Source organism: Entelurus aequoreus, linkage group LG15 (assembly GCF_033978785.1).
Source record: "Entelurus aequoreus isolate RoL-2023_Sb linkage group LG15, RoL_Eaeq_v1.1, whole genome shotgun sequence".
Taxonomy (NCBI): Eukaryota; Metazoa; Chordata; class Actinopteri; order Syngnathiformes; family Syngnathidae; genus Entelurus; species Entelurus aequoreus.
In genome coordinates this window covers 22,309,018-22,332,761 of record NC_084745.1, presented here as the reverse complement: position 1 = coordinate 22,332,761, position 23,744 = coordinate 22,309,018, and the positions used below count along the sequence as shown (strand labels likewise).

The 23,744-nt window shown below is 42.8% G+C and overlaps 1 protein-coding gene across 3 annotated transcripts in view; it reads left to right on the top strand.

Moving 5' to 3' along the window:
- Window positions 1–23,744, top strand: part of stau2 (staufen double-stranded RNA binding protein 2) — a 412,795-nt gene that overhangs the window by 199,714 nt on the left and 189,337 nt on the right. For all 3 annotated transcript variants that reach the window (XM_062021077.1, XM_062021078.1, XM_062021079.1), the window contains exon 8: window positions 12,529–12,741. In XM_062021077.1, the coding sequence (XP_061877061.1) occupies window positions 12,529–12,741 (213 nt within the window). The remainder of the gene's footprint in view (window positions 1–12,528; window positions 12,742–23,744) is intronic.

Sequence of the window (23,744 nt, the reverse complement as noted above, 5' to 3'; positions counted from 1 at the left end):
AGTTAAGGTGAGTTCGCCGGCTAACGCGTCTGCTATCCATCTCTGTCTTCCTGGTTGTGTTGCTGTAGTCCGCAGCTAATACACCGATCCCACCTACAACTTTCTTTTTTGCAGTCTCCATTGTTCATTAAACAAATTGCAAAAGATTCACCAACACAGATGTCCAGAATACTGTGGAATGTTTTGATGAAAACAGAGCAGTTTGTATGGTGACACATTGGGTCCGAATACTTCCGTTGCCGTCGTGACGTCACGCGCATACGTCATCATACAGAGACGTTTTCAAGCGGAAGTTTCCCGGGAAATTTAAAATTGCACTTTATAAGTTAACCCGGCCGTATTGGCATGTGTTGCAATGTTAAGATTTCATCATTGATATATAAACTATCAGACTGCGTGGTCGGTAGTAGTGGGTTTCAGTAGGCCTTTAATTACAAATGTCTTCAAAGGCTGCACAAGCCACAACTACATCCTCGGCTCAGATCCCACATCTGGGCAAGAAAAAATTAAACCCAACGGGGACAATGTGAAATCCTGGAAGGGACCACAGATGTCGGGACCCTCCCCCTTGGGTGACCGATGCAATGGATGCCGAGTGGATATAAATACAAGGGAACCTGGTTCTCCTTCACTGATTCTCTCATGTGAGGATGGCTAAGCTGAGCCAGTATTTTATTGCAAAAATCTGCATTTGATACACCCCTTCAGCGCCTAACTAAGGGTTAGACTTACTTCCATGACTTCTCCAAAAAACTGCAACATGGTCAACTATCGGGTAAACACGTCTTTTAGCAGTACCCATGTTTTCACGTGAGTTCTTTCTTTCCTCGCTGGTGCATGAAATTACCAATGAGTCAGTGCGAGCAAGCCTGCTTTCCTATCCCTTCACTGCGATGAGGGTCGCCGCCACCCTCAGAGCCTGTTGGCTCATTTAATCCTCCTGTCAGGCAATATCAAGCAGATGTCGGCATCAAAGGAGGAACCAATCTATAAATCACAGCTTGTTGGTTGGATTGGAGGCTCGTTTTCCAAGGAGGGACACAAGAGTAAAGGATCTGAGCCAAGAACCACCCATTTTATAAGAAGCTACATCCTTGCCCCCCCTCCAATCTCTCCCCCAGCCTATATCCTTTTCTGTTGACTTAAGTTCTTGCATGCACAGGTCCTGAGATATTTAGTAGAAAACACTTGAACGGGAACTGTACTTTTTTGGGAATTTTGCCTATCGTTCCCAACCATTATGAAAGACATGACGACGGATGTATTTTTTTTTTCAAATGCATTCTAACTCGTAAATAAAAGTTCACTTACAGCGGAGCCTATTGGAGGTCTTCTGCCCATAAAACCCAATAGAAAATATCCAAAAAGCACCAGCAATACTCCATATACATTTTGTGACTTAAATATATAACCAAGTATTAGTGACATTGTTATTATAAGCGCTAATGCAGACAAACTATAGCAACGCCGTGATCATGAGCTTGTGTGCCAATGTTGACATGATCGACTGTTCAGCTGCTTCCTTGTTTCCTTGCTCGTCCAACTTTATTGTAGATCATAAATCATGCTCTCACCTGGATAGTAGAAGGACAAAGACATATTCCGACAAATTGGTACACTTTGTCAGCCAATTTAGACCCGGAATGGCGAGAACGACACAAAAAGACACACTGTTTTACCCCCCTTTTCTTCGTGAGGATTGTGAGTCATTTTTCATCTAAAACAGGAATATAACAAAACTTTATCAGTCTGCATCCTAATGACAGTAAGTGATGTTTTATTATGTTTTTTGGCTCTCATGAAGTCTGCAGTGAGTCGTAATCAGTGATGTAGTGGAGTAAAGGAGAGAACGCTGGTGTTGACTGTGTGCCGCTTCTCTGCCTCTCTCCTTCTCTGCAAAACCCATTCTATCCTAACAATTTTTTAAAATTATATGCACGTGATAAACTACACTTTAGGGTGGCAGTTTATGGAGCTGATATGTTTTTGATGGGACGATTGTGGCACTTACCTGTCATAAGACCAGAGCTGACCGTGTCCGAGCGGCCCCTTCAGAGTGCCAATTTTTGGGAAAATCAGTCGGTCGCACTTGTCCCGTGTTACCTACATGCTAAACTGGGTTTCGGCGTTGGACTACTAGCACAGTGGAATCTGTGGATTATCCTCGCTTGTATTGCCACCGTCAACCGCTGCTCACGGCTAGCTCCGGTGCGTCTTTACCCATCATGAGGACCAGGGGCTTGACACAGATCCAGGGACTCCTCTACAACAGGGGCTCCACTGCAACTGGATCTACCACGCAGATACCGCTACATCCACGGGGATCTCGCTGCCAGTCGTTTCTTTCCAAACACGGCGAATGCGGCTCATCGCTTCCTTCTGGTCTGCAGGGCGTGTCGTCGCACAGCATCTGCATTATCAGAGCAGCGCCACTCCAGGTACTGGAGAAATCCTGGAGTGGATTATAGTGTCCTTCGCCCACTAAACAAATTGGATTCAAAAACACACACCTCACTACAACAACTAAATGTCCAGTCTTTGTCTAACAAATCTGAATTAATTCATGACCACATACTAGAAAAATAAATAGATATTCTGTGCATCTCTGAGACCTGGCAACAGCCAAATGTTTACTCAGTTCTCAACGAGGCCTGCCCTTCTGGGTATTCATACCTGGATAAGGCCCGCACAACCGGCCGTGGTGGGGCACTTGCATTTTTTATTTTTTTTTGCACCAGCATTGAACTTTCCATTTTACCCGTCCCTAGTGTCAGCTAATTTGAAAGCCTCGTTCTAAAATCAGAATCAGAAATACTTTATTAATCTCCAAGGGGATTAATAATCATTTTTCAACTGCCATTGCACTTATCTACCATCCTCCTTAAACCACAACCATCTTTCATCTCCTACATACATGGCTTTCTCATCTCACTATGCACATCACAAATACATCCTGGTGTTTTGGGGATTCTCACACCTCCAGACTAACCTCTGATTTTAAGCATGTCCTGGACTGCCTAAACCTGCAGCAGCTTGTTGTTGGTCCGACAGACGATAAGGCCACACGCTGGACTTAATCATCACAGACTCCATCCCTCTCATCTCTAACCACCAGAATGTAGCAATAGAAGTTCCCATATCCTCCTATCTCAGCCAAAGCGACAGATTACATTTAGGAACATCAAAAATATTGACCATACCTCATTCACCCAGCACCTTCAGCTTACCCCCGCCCCCTTGCCACAATCATCAGTCAGTGACCTAATGGACAATTACAACAATAACCTTAGCTTCATCCTGGATATTCATGCCCCACAAAAACCCCCAACTGTCACTTTCACCCGCTCCCTAGTACACGGACCAGCTCATGGTCATGAAAAAGGTAGGGCCGTGCCCTGGAGCGTGTCAGCAAAACATCTAGCTTGACGGTGCATAAATTGGCTTTCTGGGAACATCAATATTCATTTGCAAAAGGTCTTTCGACAACTAGGTTCAACAATTAACAATTACGCAGGCAATTCTAAAAAACTATTTTCCATTGTAAACATTCTCCGTAAACCACATTTACTCTCATATCACACAACAATAAACTGCAACCTTTTCCTTGACTATTTTACATCCAAAATTAACAATATCCGCTCGTCTCCCACACCTGCACAGCGTCATCCTTGACATCCCGTTAACACCCGTTACACAACATCTTACACACTTTACACCTGCAATGCAGCAGGAGGTCGAGAATATTATCCATATTTAAAACCATCCACTTGCTTCATAGATCCCACTCCTTCTCTGCTCAAAATGTACATAAAATTAATAAATCACATCAATCAATCTCTCCCTTTTACAAAAAAGTGCAGTTCCCATTTAAGTTTGACATTATTTTTTTTCATGATCTGTGCTTGACTTTTATGCGTTCATCGAATTGTAATTGTTTATTTCCTTGGGTAGCTTGGTCAATGTCAAAAGCTTAGGGGTTTAACAATTCATGTTAACAATTCGATTCTAATCATAACTTGAGGTTGCTGATAAGATTCAGGGGTGATATTAGTTTATTTAGAACTATAGGATCTGAAACTATTTAGTGACGTGAAATCGATTTAGTAACTTCTAGCCAAAAACTCAAACAGTCTCTGGGCTCCGCTGGGCGGGGCTCCCTCCTTTCTGCCCATGTGGGGTGTGGCCTTTTATTAATATCTCAATATTTTTAGGCCATGTCACGATACACAATATATATCTCGATATTTTGCCTTAGCCTTGAATTAACACTTGATGCATATAATCACACCAGTATGATGATTCTATGTGTCTACATTAAAACATTCTTGTTCATACTGCATTAATATATGCTCATTTTAAACTTTCATGCAGAGAGGGAAATCACAACTATGTCAATTTACTATGTGGTAGGTTACTGCGGACGTTATCTCCTTCTGTTGTTGATTATTTTTGTCATACGGTGTTGATCTGGAAATGGAAGACGCCAGGCTCATTTGGGTCAGTGCATTTTGTTGGAGATGTTGACATGCGGAGTTTCAAACACTCTCTAGCGGGTGACTTTTCAAATCATGCTACAAATTAGTAGTGCTGCTACTTTTTGTAGCAACGCTTTTGCCGCATACTTGACATATTACGGTTGTCTGTTCAACATCTTCCCGCTTGAAGCCAAACCACCGCCAGACGATGGACCCCGTGCTGTTTTTCTTGGGAATTAATTCTTCTTCCTCCATTTGTTACCAGATTCGCTCCTTCTTTCTCTCGTATTACCACTGGCACCGCTCCGCTTGCACCACAGCTAACGTTACCCATTCCATTACCTCTCTGCTCGGCGAGGACGTATGACGTTGCAGGTGCGACAGTATGTGACAAGGTGTGCTTGTTTTTTGTCTATGTGAGAAGCAGAGACAAGAAAGAGTGAGAAAAGCCTGTAGTGTAATGCCCGCAGCTAAAAGCAACTGCGTATACTCGAATACTCACAATATATAGTCATTTTCTATATCGCACAGAGACAAACCCGCGATATATCGAGTGTATTTGATATATCGCCCAGCCCTAGTCTCTTGCTGACTTTGGGGGCTTGCTGTCCCCTGCTTCTCCCGTGCCTTGTCCTCTGCCAGGCGTGTCTGTCTACGGCCTGCTGCTGGCCCTTCCGAGCGGCACAGTGTGCCCTTATTCCCCTGGCGGCGGACTTGCTGTTTTGGGTTGGGCTCTCTGGGTGGCTGGGGTCGTACTCCGCACATACTGTGAGACAAATATGTTGTACATACAAATACACATATATACTCACATACACACAATTATTCATGCGTATATCAGGGCTCGAATTTAACCACGGCAACTGCAGCAAAAGCCGCGACCACCCTCGTCATTTGCCGTAATGCCCTAAAAAATTTACCAACATCGGCGGCAAGAACAAGCCGTGACCACCCTTGACTTTTTACTTGTTAATGGACTAGGGATGTAACAATAAATGGCAATAAAATTCCCGACGGTTATTAATAAGTAGGGATGATGTTTGATAAGAAGTTATAAAGTTCGAGCCCATTATCGAATCCTCTTATCGAACCGATTCCTTATCGATTCTCTTATCGAATCCAAATAGGTTGTTGTATATGGAAAAAAACACACTATTTGGTTTAACAAAAGCTCACTTTTATTTTATAAGAAAAAAATCAAATCAAATAAATATTAACTGTTGTTATCCCCCTAAAAAAATCTAATCAAATAAATAAATATTGACTGTTACCCAAAGTACATTAAGTGGGATTTTTTTAGAAAAACAAATATATACAGTAACACAAAAACAACCTGTCTCTGTGATCACTATAGGTGTATAAATACTAATATAGTGTTGAATAAAATCAGTCCCTTGGGCACAAAACTGAAAATAATACAGCTCTCCAAAAAGTGCACTTCTGCTGCTATTGGAACATACTAACTACACACAATCATCAATCAACAATTCTTCTTCCAAAAAATTAGCATGTCTGCTTTTTCAGGATCAAGTCTGACCCGCTCTTCGCTAATCATGTCGCCAACGGTGGAAAAAACATGTTCACTTGACGTGGAACTAGCTTGGACACACAGATAGGTTTGACGACATCCTCCTCCAGTCTGTATCTAAACCTTCTGGGGTCCATCAGTGTGGCCTCCTCCAGGAATGACTGCACGTCCTTGTCCTGGAGGGAAAATGAGGGACAGACACAGCATAGAATTAGGGGGGAAATTAGCTGAATGTGAAGACTAGGGTGTCTGTTATTAAGTCTATAGCATTAGTATGTGGAATTAAATGATGGAATGGATTAAGTAATAAAGTTAAACATTGTACTGATATGATCCACTTTAAGAGGTTGTTCAAATTAATAGTGCAAAGAAGAATTATGAGAAATACTTTCAACCTTATTGAAAATAAGATATTCTTCATCTCAGTATATTAATAATGACTGAATTAATTAATTACATATTACACAACTGTTGTATATACTAATTCACAGATGTTATTTTATTATAAAAAGGTCAGTAAATGATGTATATATTTGTAAACGCTCTGAAGTGGGAAAGGGGTAGGATTAAATAAGCTTTACTTCTTCCTACTCCTTTTCGGACATGATGTAAAGTGAAATGATATGAAACTGTGTGATGTATTATGCTGTAAGTGTGTTCATGTATGAAATAAACTAAAGAAAGAAAGAAAGCACTAGTTTATTAGACAGACCTGCAAACTCTGGAGTGGTGTAGGCTACAAGATACCGTTAATGTTGTCAGACACATACAAAAAGGCTAACGTTAAGGTTACCGTTAGCCACTGACTATGCTTAGGTAACGTTAGTCTAGCTAACATTACTGCAGTCCTGGTTGATATAAGAGGTAACCTTATTTTAGCCTAAAGGCTACAAGTGAGCAAATATGGAAATGAACCGGCAACAGTTAAAGTTAATTATTCATCGTGATGGAACTGGGGCTGCAGGTTGAAGCAGAGGAAGAGGGGCGTGCTTCGTCATCTCTGTTGCTGCTTCTCCGCGTGTCGAAGACACGCCACGGTTCTCGAACGTTCATGTTATGTGCAGCCTGAAAATGTTTCAACATGCTTGTTGTACTTTCCCCCTTACATGAGAGCGAAGCCTGGCAATAATTGCAAATTGCCGTTTCCTCGTCGTATTTTTTTGTAAAATGAAGCCATGCCTTGAGGCGTTTTTTCCGGTCCATTATTTTTGCTGCTTGTGTGACTTCACAGGAAATAGTCATTAGACTGAGCTACGTCATTTCCTGTGATGTCCCTCAGGGCATTTCCTGTGGGACGGGATTCGTTCCCAGGGATTTGAATAAAGAACCAACTCTTTTTCTTTACTATAGTGGCCTCGATAACAGGAACCGGTTCTCCAAAAGGGATTTGAGTCCATGGAATCGGTTCTTTTCTTATCAAACAACCGGTAGAACCGGTTTCGAACATCATCCCTAGTAATAAGTAATAACATTGCAGAAAAAACGTCATTTATTAATGCATTTTAGGCAACGCAAAGTCATACTGGGACACACATACGATATATTGGTGTCCCAGTACGTGCGGGAGCCAAAGTACAGCCCCACCCACCCACCCAAGGAGCAAGTGCGGTACCCAAGGAACAAGGGACCACCGGCCCCATGCAGGCAGGCCGGCCAGCGACTGCACCCCCAGAACAGGGCCCACCGCGCCGTAGGTCATAGACAGACGCGCCCCGCAGAGGACAAGGCACGGAAAAGGCAGGGGACAGCCAGCCCCCAAGCCAGCGAGAAACTATACCCCACGAGGGCAGAAAGACGAGACACTTCGCTCCGAGGGTCCCAGAGACTCCTCGCAGCTGAACGGGAAGACCGCCCCGCCCCCCAAGCAACAGGGCCCCTACGAGCCCAACGCATTGAAGTGAAGCACGGCGGGGCCCTCCCTAGACTTCCCCACTTAAGCCGGCCTCAACACTGGGCCACTTGAACCACTCGCCCCACCTGCAGGGACCCCAATAATGGAGAAGGAACATCCAGCAACCGCCCTGGCAGATCCTCCTCCTGAGGAAAGAGAAAAGAAAGGAAAGAAGGAGATCCCAGACACGCGGACACACAAAGTCACTACCCCAGTAGCTGGCCGACATCCAACACCGCAGAATACTATGCAACGGGACTTGACTCAGCAGGCTCCAACCAAGACGGGCATCCGAAAGAGGGTCAGCGGCGGAACCCAGACAGGCAGTCCGGCTGCAGCAGCCAGTATGTATGTATATACGTATACATACATACATACATACATGCGCATGCCACCCCAAAAATTATGGACTGAAATCCAACGTCAACTCTCTTAATTTAGCGCACAGCTGAACTAGCTTGCATCTGTTACAAGAACAACACCAGGCAACAGCCCTTACATTCCACTTCGCAACACTCAGGAAATATTGGCCTTACACATCCTGTAGTTGGTAATGTCAAGCCTGTCACTGCACGACATTGTGTTGCTTGTGGTGTGATTTCCAAAAAGCAGCAACAAAAGGCAACGTGCAAGTAAAAAGTGTTGGGTTTATACAAACCCTGTTTTCATATGAGTTGGGAAATTGTGTTAAATGTAAATATAAACGGAATACAATGATGTGCAAATCATTTTCAACCCATATTCAGTTGAATATGCTACAAAGACAACATATTTGATGTTCAAACTGATAAACATTTTTTTTTGTTGCAAATAATATTAACTTTAGAATTTGATGCCAGCAACACGTGACAAAGAAGTTGGGAAATGTGGCAATAAATACTGATAAAGTTGAGGAATGCTCATCAAACACTTATTTGGAACATCCCACAGGTGAACAGGCAAATTGGGAACAGGTGGGTGCCATGATTAGGTATAAAAGTAGATTCCATGAAATGCTCAGTCATTCACAAACAAGGATGGGGCGAGGGTCACCACTTTGTCAACAATGCGTGAGCAAATTGTTGAACAGTTTAAGAAAAATCTTTCTCAACCAGCTATTGCAAGGATTTTAGGGTTTCACCATCTACAGTCCGTAATATCATCATAGGGTTCAGAGAATCTGGAGAAATCACTGCACGTAAGCAGCTAAGCCCGTGACCTTCGATCCCTCAGGCTGTACTGCATCAACAAGCGACAGCAGTGTGTAAAGGATATCACCACATGGGCTCAGGAACACTTCAGAAACCCACTGTCAGTAACTACAGTTGGTCGCTACATCTGTAAGTGCAAGTTAAAACTCTCCTATGCAAGGCGAAAACCGTTTATCAACAACAACCAGAAACGCCGTCGGCTTCGCTGGGCCTGAGCTCATCTAAGATGGACTAATACAAGGTGGAAAAGTGTTCTGTGGTCTGACAAGTCCACATTTCAAATTGTTTTTGGAAACTGTGGACGTCGTATCCTCCGGACCAAAGAGGAAAAGAACCATCCGGATTGTTATAGGCGCAAAGTTGAAAAGCCAGCATCTGTGATGGTATGGGGGTGTATTAGTGCCCAAGACATGGGTAACTTACACATCTGTTAGGGCGCCATTAGTGCTGAAAGGTACATACAAGTTTTGGAGCAACATACAGTATGTTGCCATCCAAGCAACGTTACCATGGACGCCCCTGCTTATTTCAGCAAGACAATGCCAAGCCACGTGTTACATCAATGTGGCTTCATAGTAAAAGAGTGCGGGTACTAGACTGGCCTGCCTGTAGTCCAGACCTGTCTCTCATTGAAAATGTGTGGCGCGTTATGAAGCTTAAAATACCACAACGGAGACCTCCGGACTGTTGAACAACTTAAGCTGTACATCAAGCAAGAATGGGAAATAATTCCACCTGAGAATCTTAAAAAATGTGTTTCCTCAGTTCCCATGCGTTTACTGAGTGTTGTTAAAAGGAAAGGCCATGTAACACAGTGGTGAACATGCCCTTTCCCAACTACTTTGGCACGTGTTGCAACCATGAAATTCTAAGTTAATTATTAAATGTGCATTCAATTGAATATGGGTTGAAAAGGATTGTATTCCGTTTATATTTACATCCAACACAATTTCCCAACTCATATGGAAACGGGGTTTGTATTTGGTAATAAGCAAAATGCAGCAAACAGCTGGCTTGGGCAGAGCCTGTGGTTGTAGCAGCGTAACACAATAGCTAACACTTGACAATGCAATAATCCAGCACTTGACAGGTGAACAAGATGAAACTTAAATATAAATAATTGCAAATGTAAAACTAATGTACTGGCAGGACATGAAACAGAAGGTAGTGGTGCTGCAAAACAAATAAACCAACAGGAAGCTCGAGACAAAATAAAAGCATCATACAGAGAAAAAGACAAAACTAAGGAACATTAGCAAACAATCAACTGACATGATAGGAGAAAGCCTAATTATGACAAAGCCTTCAAAATAAAAGCACACCAGTGAAAAAACACGGCTGCATTACAGTCACATCCTGTAAAAGACAACAAAATGATAGGTACTGTTTTTTTCTTACTTGTCTAACTGAAACTGAGAACAGGACTTGACCTTACCAACTGACTCATTGAGTTGGAAATGGAGATACATTATCATAAATGTTAATTGAAAGAAATATAAATGCTCCTTAAGTTATTTAATGTGACCATACATTACATGTTGTCAGAGTTGCAACAAACTCTTGAAACACTGATAAAAATGTCATAAAATCACAAGCTAAAAAAAAAAAAAAAGTATTTGCGCATATATCTGCACAGCCACAAAATCAGCCATTTCAGACCGCTACAATCAGAAAAAAGGCCCTGTATTCCTGGAGGCGCTACTACTGTGTGTAATATACTACAAACAACCATGTTTCAAGGACTACGGATGGAAATTGGCTGAATGCCATTGATTTTACATGAATAATGTAATGTACACACTGTCCTTATACCAATTTATAAACATATATGTTATACATAACCCCTGTTAGTGAGTAAACTCTTAAGAGTAACTGTCAAGCATGACCATAAGAATGTTTAGCAAAATGTAGTTTATAACGCTGATTTTTAAACTGTGGTACATCTAGTGGTACGCCAAAGAATCACTTGATAAAAGTACAGTGTTGTATTTTCCTATATTTAAACAGTGTTAATGTTCAAGCTGTGTAATGTTCCAGTGGCAAACAATATTAAATCTACTTGTTTAATAAAACCTCTGCCCTGTTTTTAATTAATACTTAGGCCGAATGTATTTTAGTATTGGTCATTACGGTGGTACTTGGAGAGCCAAGTGTTTTCTGAGGTGATACTTGGTGAAAAAAGTTTGAGAACAACTGGTTTAGAAAAACATCTTCTTCTTCTTCTTCTTCTTTTCTGGTTTAATGGCGGTTGGCAATCAACCTTGTGGTATGCATTACAGCCACCTTGTGATATGGAGTGTGGACCGAGATGGAACGTTACTCTATATTATTTTATTCAACACAGTCTTTTTTTTAAATGTATGTAATGCTTTGAATCCTACGTGTTCTGAGGGCAATCCTAAAATATCTTCCACTACTCACCTAACCTTCTCTTTCGCTAACTTAGAACAACAACAACAGGGTTTTCACATTTAAGTTAAAATCCAATAGAAGTACACCATTCAGAATTGAATGTGAGACAAAATATCTGGCTTATTTAGACATAGTAGCGTTGACACACAAGTCCAGCATTTGTTTTAATGTCCTCCATTAACATCGCCATCTTATTATAGTAAGGAAAATGAAACCACATGGGCGATTATGGTTGAATGGGGAAACAGAAAGCAGACATTTACCCCTCTGTTCTACTAATAGTGTGGAATTAGCCTGTTGTTATTGTTGTGTGGAGTATCTGAGGAATGCTCATGGTTCCATTTACCGCAGTTTTAATCAGCTCACTGGGTTGAAATTGACCGCTTGCAGTATGTTTGATTTCAACAATTTGGACTGTGTGCACCACCACAAATTAGACAAGTTGATGCTCATAGAGAGTATATTGATTAGTCTTTACTCCTGCATGAAACCAAATTTATCATTTTTATGTGTTTTTCTAAATAATGAGAGCCACACTTGCTACTCACACACACTCACTGTACACACATCCCCACACACAAAAGCTGCTCTCGGACCTAACAGGAAGTAGATGTGATTGCAGAAGCATGACCTAACGCCAGCCGGTGTTTGTTTTAGGTCTCCCAGGTGACCAGAGGCTAGAGGAAGGAAACTGAGCCCTCATCACTAGAGACTGTCATCTAGGAGCGTGTTACTCTTAATATGTTTTCTTGTACGTCACTGCCTGTGTGTGTGTGTGTCTTGCATATGAATAACATGAGTATATGGGCGGGTAGCACTGTGACCATTGAGAGCAGATGTTTTAGACCACCTGGTGTAGCTGCTTGTAGAGTGTGCTGCACTCACCATGCACAAAAATACACAAATTCACTTGGCTCTGCAGAGGTCTTCTTTGTGTACAACCAGAAACACACGCCTCTGACCTGTTTCTTGTATAAAATCAACATTTTCATTTCCACAAATCCCTGATTTCCACTCCTGTTGATCCAATAGGTGTTAAAGGAGAGCGGACCCCCGCACATGAAAAGCTTCCTGACCCGTGTCACCGTAGGGGAGTTCTCCGCAGAGGGCGAGGGTAACAGCAAAAAGCTGTCCAAGAAGCGTGCCGCTCTGTCTATTCTGCAGGACCTGAAGAAGCTTCCCTTCATTCCGGCTGTGGAGAAACCCAAAACACACTATAAGAAACGCACCAAGACCATCCTCAAGGTACAGCAGTCGTGTTTGGGGTGGTGTAGTTGTAGTGAAGGCACATTAAGAATGCAGAGGTTCTTAACTTTTTTGACCTCTGGGCCCAACTTTTCTACTACCGAGGAGTATTAACTAAGTATTGCTTCTATTCCAACAAGTGAAAACCAGTGGTGGTCATTCAAGCTAAGATGGCTGTTGTACAGCATGCACCACACACACTATCTGAGTACAAAAGAGGCCAAATCTTCCGGCAAAACGTAGATACGAGCAAAAAATCGAACTATGCAATGGAATAGATCCCTATACTTTATCAAAAAAAGATGTGTCGAATGATAAAGGATTACTTGTCGGTGCAGTTCCCAAACTTATCGAATTATCATTCAACACGAAAAAACAGATGAAAACTTATAAAAGCATAGAGGTCTACAACTTCTTTGTGTGTGGCTGGATCAAGGACATTAGTATCAAGCAAGACTCTATCGGATAAATATGCATCGTTTTTGCTCGGGTAAGGTTCCATTTCATTATTTAACTTAACTTTAACTTGTCTTCTGCCATGTTTGTTGCCTACCCTTGCTGTTGCAGCCGCCATTTACGAGTAGCATGTTTTTCCCCATCTTTATCAAAATATAGCTATAGAAGTCAACATTGTGTATGTGCTGATAGCTTAATTTAGCTGATTTTGATAAAAGCATAACTCTTTTAGGTTTTGTTCACATTTGATTTATTTTATGTAGACTTGCCGAGTTGGTGCTTTACGGAACACTCATAATGTGTCTTAAGATTTACAAATAATATCAAGATAATACTTAAATGGGAAACACTAAACCAGGGGTGTCAAAATAATTTCAGCTCAGGGACGCTTGGAGGAAAATCGTTTCCCATGTGGGCCGGACGGGTAAAATCTTGGCATAATAACTTGAAAATACAACTACAACAGCTTCATATTGTTTTCTTTGTTTCACTTCGGCCCAAAATAGAACAAGCACTTTCTGAAAAAGTACATATTACAAATAATCCTCTTGACAAAACACTTCAAGTTAGTTGAAAATTCAGAGGAAAAAAATGGTGCAGTTTCAAAAACTCCATGAAGAACACAATGAATTTAGACTTAATCTCAGTGTATCTATAAAGTAATTAAACTTTAAATCACAGCCCATCTAGGATTTAACAGAAAAGCATAAGCAAATAAAAACGCTTCTATGTATCATCTACCTAATTTTTCATTTCTGCTGTTCACTTTCTTTGAATTTGCACAGAAGACAATCATTTTCACAGAACTATATCAATGTTGAGTGTCTCATGCTGCATTTTAGTGGGCTTACACATTTTTAATTTTACTCCTGTTTGAATAGAATAGAATAGAATAAAATATAAAGTACTTTATTGATCCCTGGGGGAAATTCAGCACCACAGTTCGCTCACAATAGACAAGAATAATAATAAATAATATCCATCCATCCATTTTCTACCACTTATTCCCTTCGGGGTTGCGGGGGGCGCTGGAGCCTATCTCAGCTACAATCGGGCGGAAGGCGGGATACACCCTGGACAAGTCGCCATCTCATCACAGGGCCAACACAGATAGACAGACAACATTCACACTCACATTCACACACTACGGCCAATTTAGTGTTGCCAATCAACCTATCCCCAGGTGCATGTCTTTGGAAGTGGGAGGAAGCCGGAGTACCCGGAGGGAACCCACGCAGTCATGGGGAGAACATGCAAACTCCACACAGAAAGATCCCGAGGCCGGGATTGAACTCACGACTACTCAGGACCTTCGTATTGTGAGGCAGACGCACTAACCCCTCTGCCACCGTGCTGCCCTAATAAATAATATAATATATATTATATATATAATATATAATTAATATAAATATATTCTACATATACTACATATACTCTACATTTAAGTGCAGTCAAGAAGAAACATATGCATTATACAGCCTGATGGCTGTTGGTATGGACCTCCTGTGTCGTTCCGTGTTGCATTTTGGGAGTCTTAGCCTTCCACTGATTGTGCTCATTCTCCCCGCAAGGTCCGAGTGTAGTGGGTGGGAGGTGTTGTCCATAATGGCTAGGAGTTTTGCTAGACTTCTCCTCTCTGACACCACCGCCAGAGAGTCTAGCTCCACTCCCACCACTTTACTGGCCTTCTCTACCAACTTGTCCAGTCTGTTTGCGTCCCTCGCTCTCAGCCCGCTGCCCCAGCAGGCCACGACGTACAAGAAGGCGCCCGCCACCACCGACTCGTAGAACATCTTCATCATCTTTGTACAGCCGTTGAAGGATCCTAGCCTCTTGAGGAAGTAGAGGCGGCTCTGTCCCTTCTTGTAGAGTGCCTCAGCGTGTTTTGACCCATTCAGCTTGTTGTCGATGTGTACTCCGAGGTATTTATAATCCTCAACCATGTCCACATCGACCCCCCCTGATGGAAACAGGGGTCGCCGGAGTACTCCTCCTTCTTCCCAGGTCCACAACCAGCTCCTTGGTCTTCATCACATTACGCTGGAGGTGGTTCTTTCCACACCATGTGAAAAAGTCCTCCACCAGTGCCCTGTATTCCTCATCACCACCTTCCTCAATACACCCCACTATCGCAGAGTCATCAGAAAACTTCTGAAGGTGGCAGGACTCTGAGTGATAGTGGAAATCAGTGGTGTAGATGGTGAAGAGGAAGGGGGAGAGGACTGTGCCCTGCGGGGCCCCGGTGTTGCTGACCAGCCTGTCAGACACACAGTCCTGCAGTCGCACGTACTGTGATCTGTCAGTCCTGTAATCAACAACCCAGGACACCTAGGGGGCCTCCACCTGCATCGTCTCCAACTTCACACCCAGTAGCCCAGGCCGTATGGTATTGAAAGCACTGGAGAAGTAAAAAAACATGACCCTCACACTGCTCGCAGGCTTGTCTACACTGTAAAAAAAAATCCTATTTTTATGGTTAATTTACTCTAAATTTCTACTGTAATTTTTCTTTTCTTTTTTAAAATAGTTTATAAAACTGTAGAATTGAAGACATTATCTGTAAATAAACAATCCGCCTGTTATTTTAAGTAATATGCCAGAAATGACAAACTATGTATATTTCTATTATTTTTACAGAAAAATACCTAATTAATTATACATAGCATTTTCTGTTTTCTTAAATTACTTTCAAATTCATGTAAAATTACAGTAATTATCTTTCATTAAATATGTAGCTTGTTATATAAAAGTCTATGTCCATACTAACAATCTAACACAGGGGTGTCAAACTCAAATACAGAGTGGGCCAAAATTTAAAACTGAACAAAGCCGCGGGCCAAGGTTGAACCAATTAACCTTTAACATACTCTACAAGCTATCGTCACGTCCGCTTTTCTTCCATTCCATCATTCAGACCCAGTCACAAGATATGTGCGGCTTCTGTCCACACATATGAGTGAATGCAATCCATACTTCATCAATAGCGATACAGGTTACACTGACGGTGCCAGTATAAAAAACTTTAACACTGTTAGAAATATACGCCACACTGTGAATCCACACCAAACAAGAATGACAAACACATTTCGGGAGAACATCTGCACCGTAACACAACATAAACACAACAGAACAAATACCCAGAATCCTTTGCAGCACTAACTCTTCCGGGACGCTACAAAATACACCCCCGCTACCACCAAACCCCCTCTCCCCCACACACACACCTTGTAGCGTCCCAGAAGAGTTAGGCTGCAAAGGATTCTGGGTATTTGTTCTGTTGTGTTTATATTGTGTTACCGTGCGGATATTCTCCCTGAATGTATTTGTCATTCTTGTTTGGTGTGGATTCAGTGTGGCGTATATTTCTAACAGTGTTAAAGTTTTTTATGCGTTGCATTCACTTGCGTGCGCATACAGAAACCGCAGATGTAATGCGACTGGGCCAGCACTAGTTGGACTGGTTGAAAAGCAGAAATGATGAATTTCGGGAGGGGTGCCGAAGTATGGAAGACCCCGGGAGGGTTGGCAAGTATGAGAATTAGCGGTGAATGCGGTGTTACCGCGGCACTGCCGCAATATATAAACGGCGGGCCAGTTTTAGTGTTAATTTGATATCGCCTCAAGGGCCAAGTGAAATTACACGGCGGGCCAATTTTGACACCCATGCTGTAGAATAAAGGTATTTTTCTGCAGAACTTTTTGCATCGTCACTTTATTAAAGGTGGTTGATCTTAACAATTCAGAAAAAATCTGTAAAATAATGGTATTTTTCTGTGGAACTGCCAGCATTGTCAATTCATTAAAGGTGTTTGATCGTAATAATTTGGAAAAACTCTGTAAAATAAAGGTATTTTTCTGCAGAACTGTTTGCATCGTCACTTTATTAAAGGTGGTTGATCTTAATAATTTAGTAAAAATCTGTACAATTACGATATTTTTCCGCAAAACGTTTCATGAAAATGTCTGTAAATATCATGTTTTTGATCATTATTTGGTTTACAATGTTGTACTTTAATTTTATGGTTTTCGTTTGGCAGCCATAGCTGCCAGTAGATGACCGTTTTTTTACAGAATTTTTTTTTACAGTGTAGGTGGGTGTGGGCTCGGTTCAACAGATAAATGACTGCGTCCTCCACTCCCAGTCGGGGCGGGTAGGCGAATTGGAGTGGGTCCAGGTGGGGTTTGACTGTAGGGCGGAGTTGTTCCAGGACCAACCTCTCCATGGTCTTCATGATTTGGGAGGTTAGAGCCACCGGCCTGTAGTCCTTCGACGTGCTGGGATTTGGGGGGCTGTGAGGAGGGGAGGTGGGGATGGATTGGTTCGCTGAAGTTGTCTCGGGGGGGACAGGAGCTTGTCGGAGCCGCTGTGTCAAACTTGTTAAAGAACTGGTTTAGTTCATTGGCCCTCTCTTTGTCTCCGTCCGCCCCCTACCCCCCGACGGTTTGAGGCCGGTGATGGTCTGCATACCTTGCCAAACCGCCTTCATGTTGTTGTCCTTCAGTTTCCCTTCCAGCTTCCTCCTGTAGTTCTCCTTGGCCTCCCTGAATTTGGTCTTCAGCAGCCCCTGAACTCTTTTCACCTCCTCCCTGTTACCAGCATTGAATGCCCTCTTCTTCTCATTCAGTAGGACTTTGATGTCATTGGTCACCCACGGCTTGTTGTTTGGGTAGCAGGTGATCGTCCTTGATGGGACATTTGAGTCAACACAGAAGTTGATATAGTCTGTGATGCACTCTGTGAGCCCGTCAATGTCCTCTCCATGAGGCTCCATGAGCACCTGCCAGTCAGTTACCTCAAAACAGCCCTGTAGTGTCTCTTGGACCCCTTCTGACCACATTCTCACTGTTTTTTTGGTCACAGGCTGTCTTTTGACCAGAGGCACATAACAGGGGTTGAGCTAAACAAGGTTGTGGTCTGACCGGCCCAGCTCTGGTAGTGGTATGGAGCTATACGCATCCTTGATGTTCGCGTACTGCAGGTCCAGGATCTTATTTCCTCTGGTGTGGCAGCTGACATACTGAGTGAAGTTGGGTAGTGATTTGTCCATAGTAACATGGTTAATATCCCCCGAGATAAGGATGAGTGCTTTCGGGTGCTTGGTTTGTATTCTGGCTATCGAGCTGTGGATGACGTCACTGGCAGCTGCAGCTTTAGCAGAGGGGGAAGATGTATACTGCCATCATGATAACATGCGGAATTTCCCTGGGCAAATAATATGGTCTGAGTCCTACACCTAACATCTCTATATTCGGGTCACGGTGGCGCTCTTTTATTGTGATATGACCGGGATGACAATATTTCTTATTAATAAACAAAGCAAGCTCCCCTCCTTTCCGCTTGCCGTTGGTTCGGTCCCGGTCAGCGCGCACCGTTTGAAACCCGTTTATAGAGACGTTACTATCCGGAACATCGTCGTGCAGCCACGTCTCAGTAAAACACATTAGGCTACACTCACGATATTCTTTCTGACTAGCGGCAATCACCAACAACTCATCCATTTTATTTGCCAGAGACCGCAGGTTACCCATGACGACGGAAGGAAGATATGGTTTATATCTCCTTCTCTCCCTCCTCGCTTCAGCCCTCTTCTGTCTCGAGCGTCTCACTTTCCTTCGAAAGCCACGAGGACCTTCATAAGTCTTTTTTAGCTCCTCCGGGATCTGGTTAGTTAGCGCCGGGTCCGTTAGCTGGATGCTAATAACTGGTGTCGCTAACAACTGTTCCCTGGTGTAGATGAAAGAGTCTCTCCACTGTTGTCCGTCTGAGCTCTTCAATAGCGCCCCCACCGTCAGTAGGACGAACAAAACACTTCTAAACTGCATGTTTAGAAGGGCACGACTAGATAGAAAGTAAATGTAGAGTAAATGTAAAAATATAAAAGAGTACAAAGCGAACAAAGAACAAAAAAAAAAGACAAGGACGGAGCGAACTTCAGCAGCGGCCGTCTAGATCGACGCATGCGCACCACCTTGTTTGACGTTAGGTCGAGGGAGAGAAGTCGCAGCTCCGCTTTACCGTGTACCTCTAGCTTGGTATACTTGCTCGACCCAGTGTAACTACACTGCTCAAAAAAATTAAAGGAACACTTTAAAAACATCCGATTTCAATGGTGAAAAAAAATATGTCGGATATCTATACTGATATGGACAGTTTAATGTCTCAGTAAAAAGGATGCCACATCTTTTGATGGAAATAAAAGTTTTCAGCCTACAGATGGCTCAGTATATAGACAACCCAAAAATCAAAGTGAAAAAATGATGTGGCAGGCTCATCCATTTTGCCTAAATTCAATTTCTGCAACTCAAAATTCTTTTCAATAGCCCCCACGTGCTTGTATGCTTGACAACGTCGCGGCATACTCCTAATGAGACGACGGATGGTGTCTTGTGGGATGTCCTCCCAGATCAGTCTAAGGGCATCAGTGAACTCCTGTAAAGTCTGAGGAGCAACCTGGCGGCGTCTGATGGACCGAAACATTATGTCCCAGAGGTGTTCTATCGGGTTTAGATCAGGTGATCGTGAGGGCCATTCAATTGTGTCAATTCCTTCATCCTCCAGATATTGTCGGCATACTCTTGCCACATGAGGTCAGGCATTGTCGTGGACCAGGAGGAACCCAGGACCTACTGCACCAGCGTAGAGTCTGACCATGGGTGCAAGGATTTCATCCCGATACCTAATGGCAGTCAGACTGCCGTTCTCTAGCCTGTAGAGGTCTGTTGGTCCCTCCATGGAAATGCCTCCCCCGGACCATCACTGACCCACCACCGAACGGGTCATGCTGAATGATGTTGCAGGCAGCATAGCGCTCTCCTTGGCTTCTCCAGACCCTTTCACGTCTATCACAGGTGCTCAGGGTAAACCTGCTCTCATCTGTGAAAAGCACAGGGCGCCAGTGGCGGACTTGCCAATTCTGGTGTTCTATGACAAATGCCAATCGAGCTCCACGGTTCTGAGCAGTGATCATAGGGCACACTACAGGACGTCGTGCTCTGAGGCCACCCTCGTGAAGTCTATTTCTGACTGTTTGGGCAGAGACATTCACACCAGTAGCCTGCTGGAGGTCATTCTGTAGGGCTCGGGCAGTGCTCAACCTGTTCCTCCTTGCACAAAGCAGCAGATATCGGTCCTGCTGATGGGATGAGGACCATTTACGGCCCTGTCCAGCTCCCCTAGAGTAACTGCCTGTCTCCTAGAATCTCCTCCGTGCGCTCGAGATTGTACTGGGAGACATATCAAATCTTCTTGCAACAGCACGCATGGATGTGCCATCCTGGAGGAGTAGGACAATCTGAGCAACTTCAGGAGGGTTAAGAAATCGCCTCATGCTCCCAGTCGTGATAATGACTCTAGCTAAAGCCAACACTTGTGGAAAAACAGTTAAAAAAGATCAAGAGGGAGGAACTTGAAATGGCCTCCACCTCCAAAACCAGTCCTGTTTTGGGTGCCATCTCGTTGTTGCCCCTCTAGTGCACTTGTTGTTAATTCCATCAACACCAATGCAGCTGAAACTGATTAACAACCCCCTCTGCCTTGTACCTGACCAAAACCTTATCAGAAAAGTGCAATTGAATTCATGCCATACCCTGATAAAAAACTGTTCCTTTAATTTTTTTGAGCAGTGTATTTGTTTGCCTAACACAATTGCTATTGCAACATTTAGTGGACACATTTAGAACAGCAGTTTCTTTCATTTCAAAATGCAGCTAAATTTTACACTTAGCAAACTCATCTCGCAGACCAGATGGAACCTGTTAGCCCGCGGGCCGCATGTAAGTAACTCTTTTTGTTTTTATAAAGCGCTTTTCACAGAAAAAATCCCAAAGCGTTATACAAAACATAGGTGAATTAAAACAACAATTCAATTTAAACAACAGGGGCAACATCATAAAAAGGATAACAAAGTGGATTAAAAATATTAGTTAACAGGTGCATATACTAAAAGCTTTACTAAAAAGATAAATCTTCAAATGTTTCTTAAAAGTGTCAACACAGTCATTCCAGAGTCTGGGAGCTATAGCCTGGAAGGCCAGGTCTCCACGGGTTTTAAAATGAGTTTTTGGGATCTTTAGGAGACCCTGCGCCCTGAAGTGTAGGGGCATAGCAAATCAGTGATTTGCTATGCAACGTACGGAAAGTCAGGACTAAAATCTTACACTCTATGCAGAATTTGACTGGAAGCCAATAAAGACTAGATAAAATGGGGCTAATACGGTCTGTTCTGAGTGCACCGGTCAAAAGTCTGGCAGCCGCATTTTGTAAATTTTGAAGCCTTTTTAGCGTTGACTTGTTGAAAAGAGAATTGCAATAGTCAATACGAGACGAAATTAACGTGTGAACGACCATTTCGAGATCCAATTTTGACAGAAAATGTATCACTTTAGAAATATTTCTCAGGTGATAAATGACAGTTTTTGGTCAGTTGACTACAGTGACCCTCCAAAAGACATTGACTGATCGAACACAACTCCAAGGTTTCTGAGACTGCTTTTAACAGATGCACCCAGAACACCAAGGGAGTTTTTGATCAGGGGGATCTTTATCGAGAGCAATTATCAGAGTTTCCGTTTTGTTAGAATTTATCTGGAGGAAATTTGAGGACAACCAGTTTTTGATATTGGATCCACAGTCCAAGAACTCAGATAAAAAGTGAAACTCTGAATCATTGAAGGAGCAATACAGATGAATATCATCTGAATAGAAATGATAAAACCATTTTTAAAAACTACTGATCAACCTACCAAGCGGCATCCATCCATCCATCCATTTTCTACTACTTGTCCCTCTGAGTCGCGGGGGTGCTGGAGCCTATCCCAGCTGCACTTGGGTGGAAGGCGGGGTACACCCTGGACAAGTCGCCACCTCATCGCAGTGCCAACACAGATAGACAGACAACATTCACACTCACATTCACACACTAGGGCCAATTTAGTGTTGTCAATCAACCTATCCCCAGGTGCATGTCTTTGGAGGTGGGAAGAAGTCGGCGTGCCTGGAGGGAACCCACGCAGTTACGGGGAGAAAATGCAAACGCCACACAGAAAGACCCCGAGCCTGCATCAGATACAACAAAAATAAAACAGGCCCCAGAACAGAACCCTGGGCCACAAACATTATTAAAAGCAACATTAAAAGTATTTGAATTTATATAAGAAGTAAACCACTGGAGAACAGCACCAGAAAACCCCATCCCAGATTTGAGTCGATCAATCAGTATACTGTGATCCACAGTATCAAAGGCAGATGTCAAATCGAGTAAACCAAAACTGTGTAGCGACCAGAGTCAGCGGCCCACATCACGTCACTGGAAACTTTCAAAAGAGCAGTTTCGGTGGCCTCCTTAACAAAGAGCCCTCGCCTAAACCAGACCTGGGCATTCTGCGGCCCGCAGGCCACATCCGGCCCTTTGTGCGTCCCTGTCCGGCCCGCGTGAGGCCAATCATAAATTACAAAATACATTTTAAAAAGTATCTATGTCGAGTGTGCAATACAACGGTGCTGCTTTTGTTTTGAAAAGCGTTATTTGTATTACTTCCGTGTGGACGTATGTGCATGCGTGATTGTGAGTGAATGTGAACAGCTGCAATCACAAATTACAAAATGAAATTGAAAAAACATCTATGTCGTGTGCGCAATACAACTGTGCTGCTTTTATTTTGAAAAGTGTTATTTATGGGCGTATGTCCATGTGTAACCTGTGAGTGAAGGTGCACAGCGACAAGTGATGCACGGTTTACACCCGAGACGCTAAAAAGAGAAAAGTTGATGACGAATGGCGTGTTTTCAACAAGACATGGACTGCCAAGCAACGTTCCCTCTAAGGTGCGCACCTGCGCAATTGCGCACTGCTCAAGCGTCCTCTGTGCACAGCAAATATATGCCGCGCACCAAATCAAATCCCATCTGAATTCTAAACAAAATAAACACATTTATTCTGTGTAATTTTGCAATCCAACTTTGAGTGACAGTGACAACAAGCGGCCCTAAAGGTGTTCGTCAACACCGTTCAATTGAACACCGTTCAATTATTGTAACGGTGAGATGCTTCGAGGCCAGGAATTATATCGATCACTTTATTGAGCAAAACTGTTTATATTCGGCCATAACCACACCAAAAACATGAGTAAAACACTTCTATCTCGAAAAACGAGTCATTTTCTGCCGTACAAACCAGGCCAAAACCAACTTCTCATCTGTCACCAACACGCATATAGCACTAAACCACTGGTGCGTTTATGGCCACACAAAAAGTCGGACAACTCAAACACCACACAAAGTTACACTATGACTCCTCAGTCATACGTGTGCTTATTTTACTGTCATTTATTATTAAAGTTAATTTATTTATATTAATCATAGAATGCTGTTACTAGAGAAAGTTACAGGAATGCACACTTCATCCTATGCTTATATTTCATTGTGCAACATGAGGATGGTTAAGGGGAACTAAATGTGATCTCTGAAAGGGGTACAAATGATTTCCAAAGCAGTGCTTTTGGTATAAAGTTAAGTTAGGTTAAATGAAAGTATTATTATTATTTTTTAT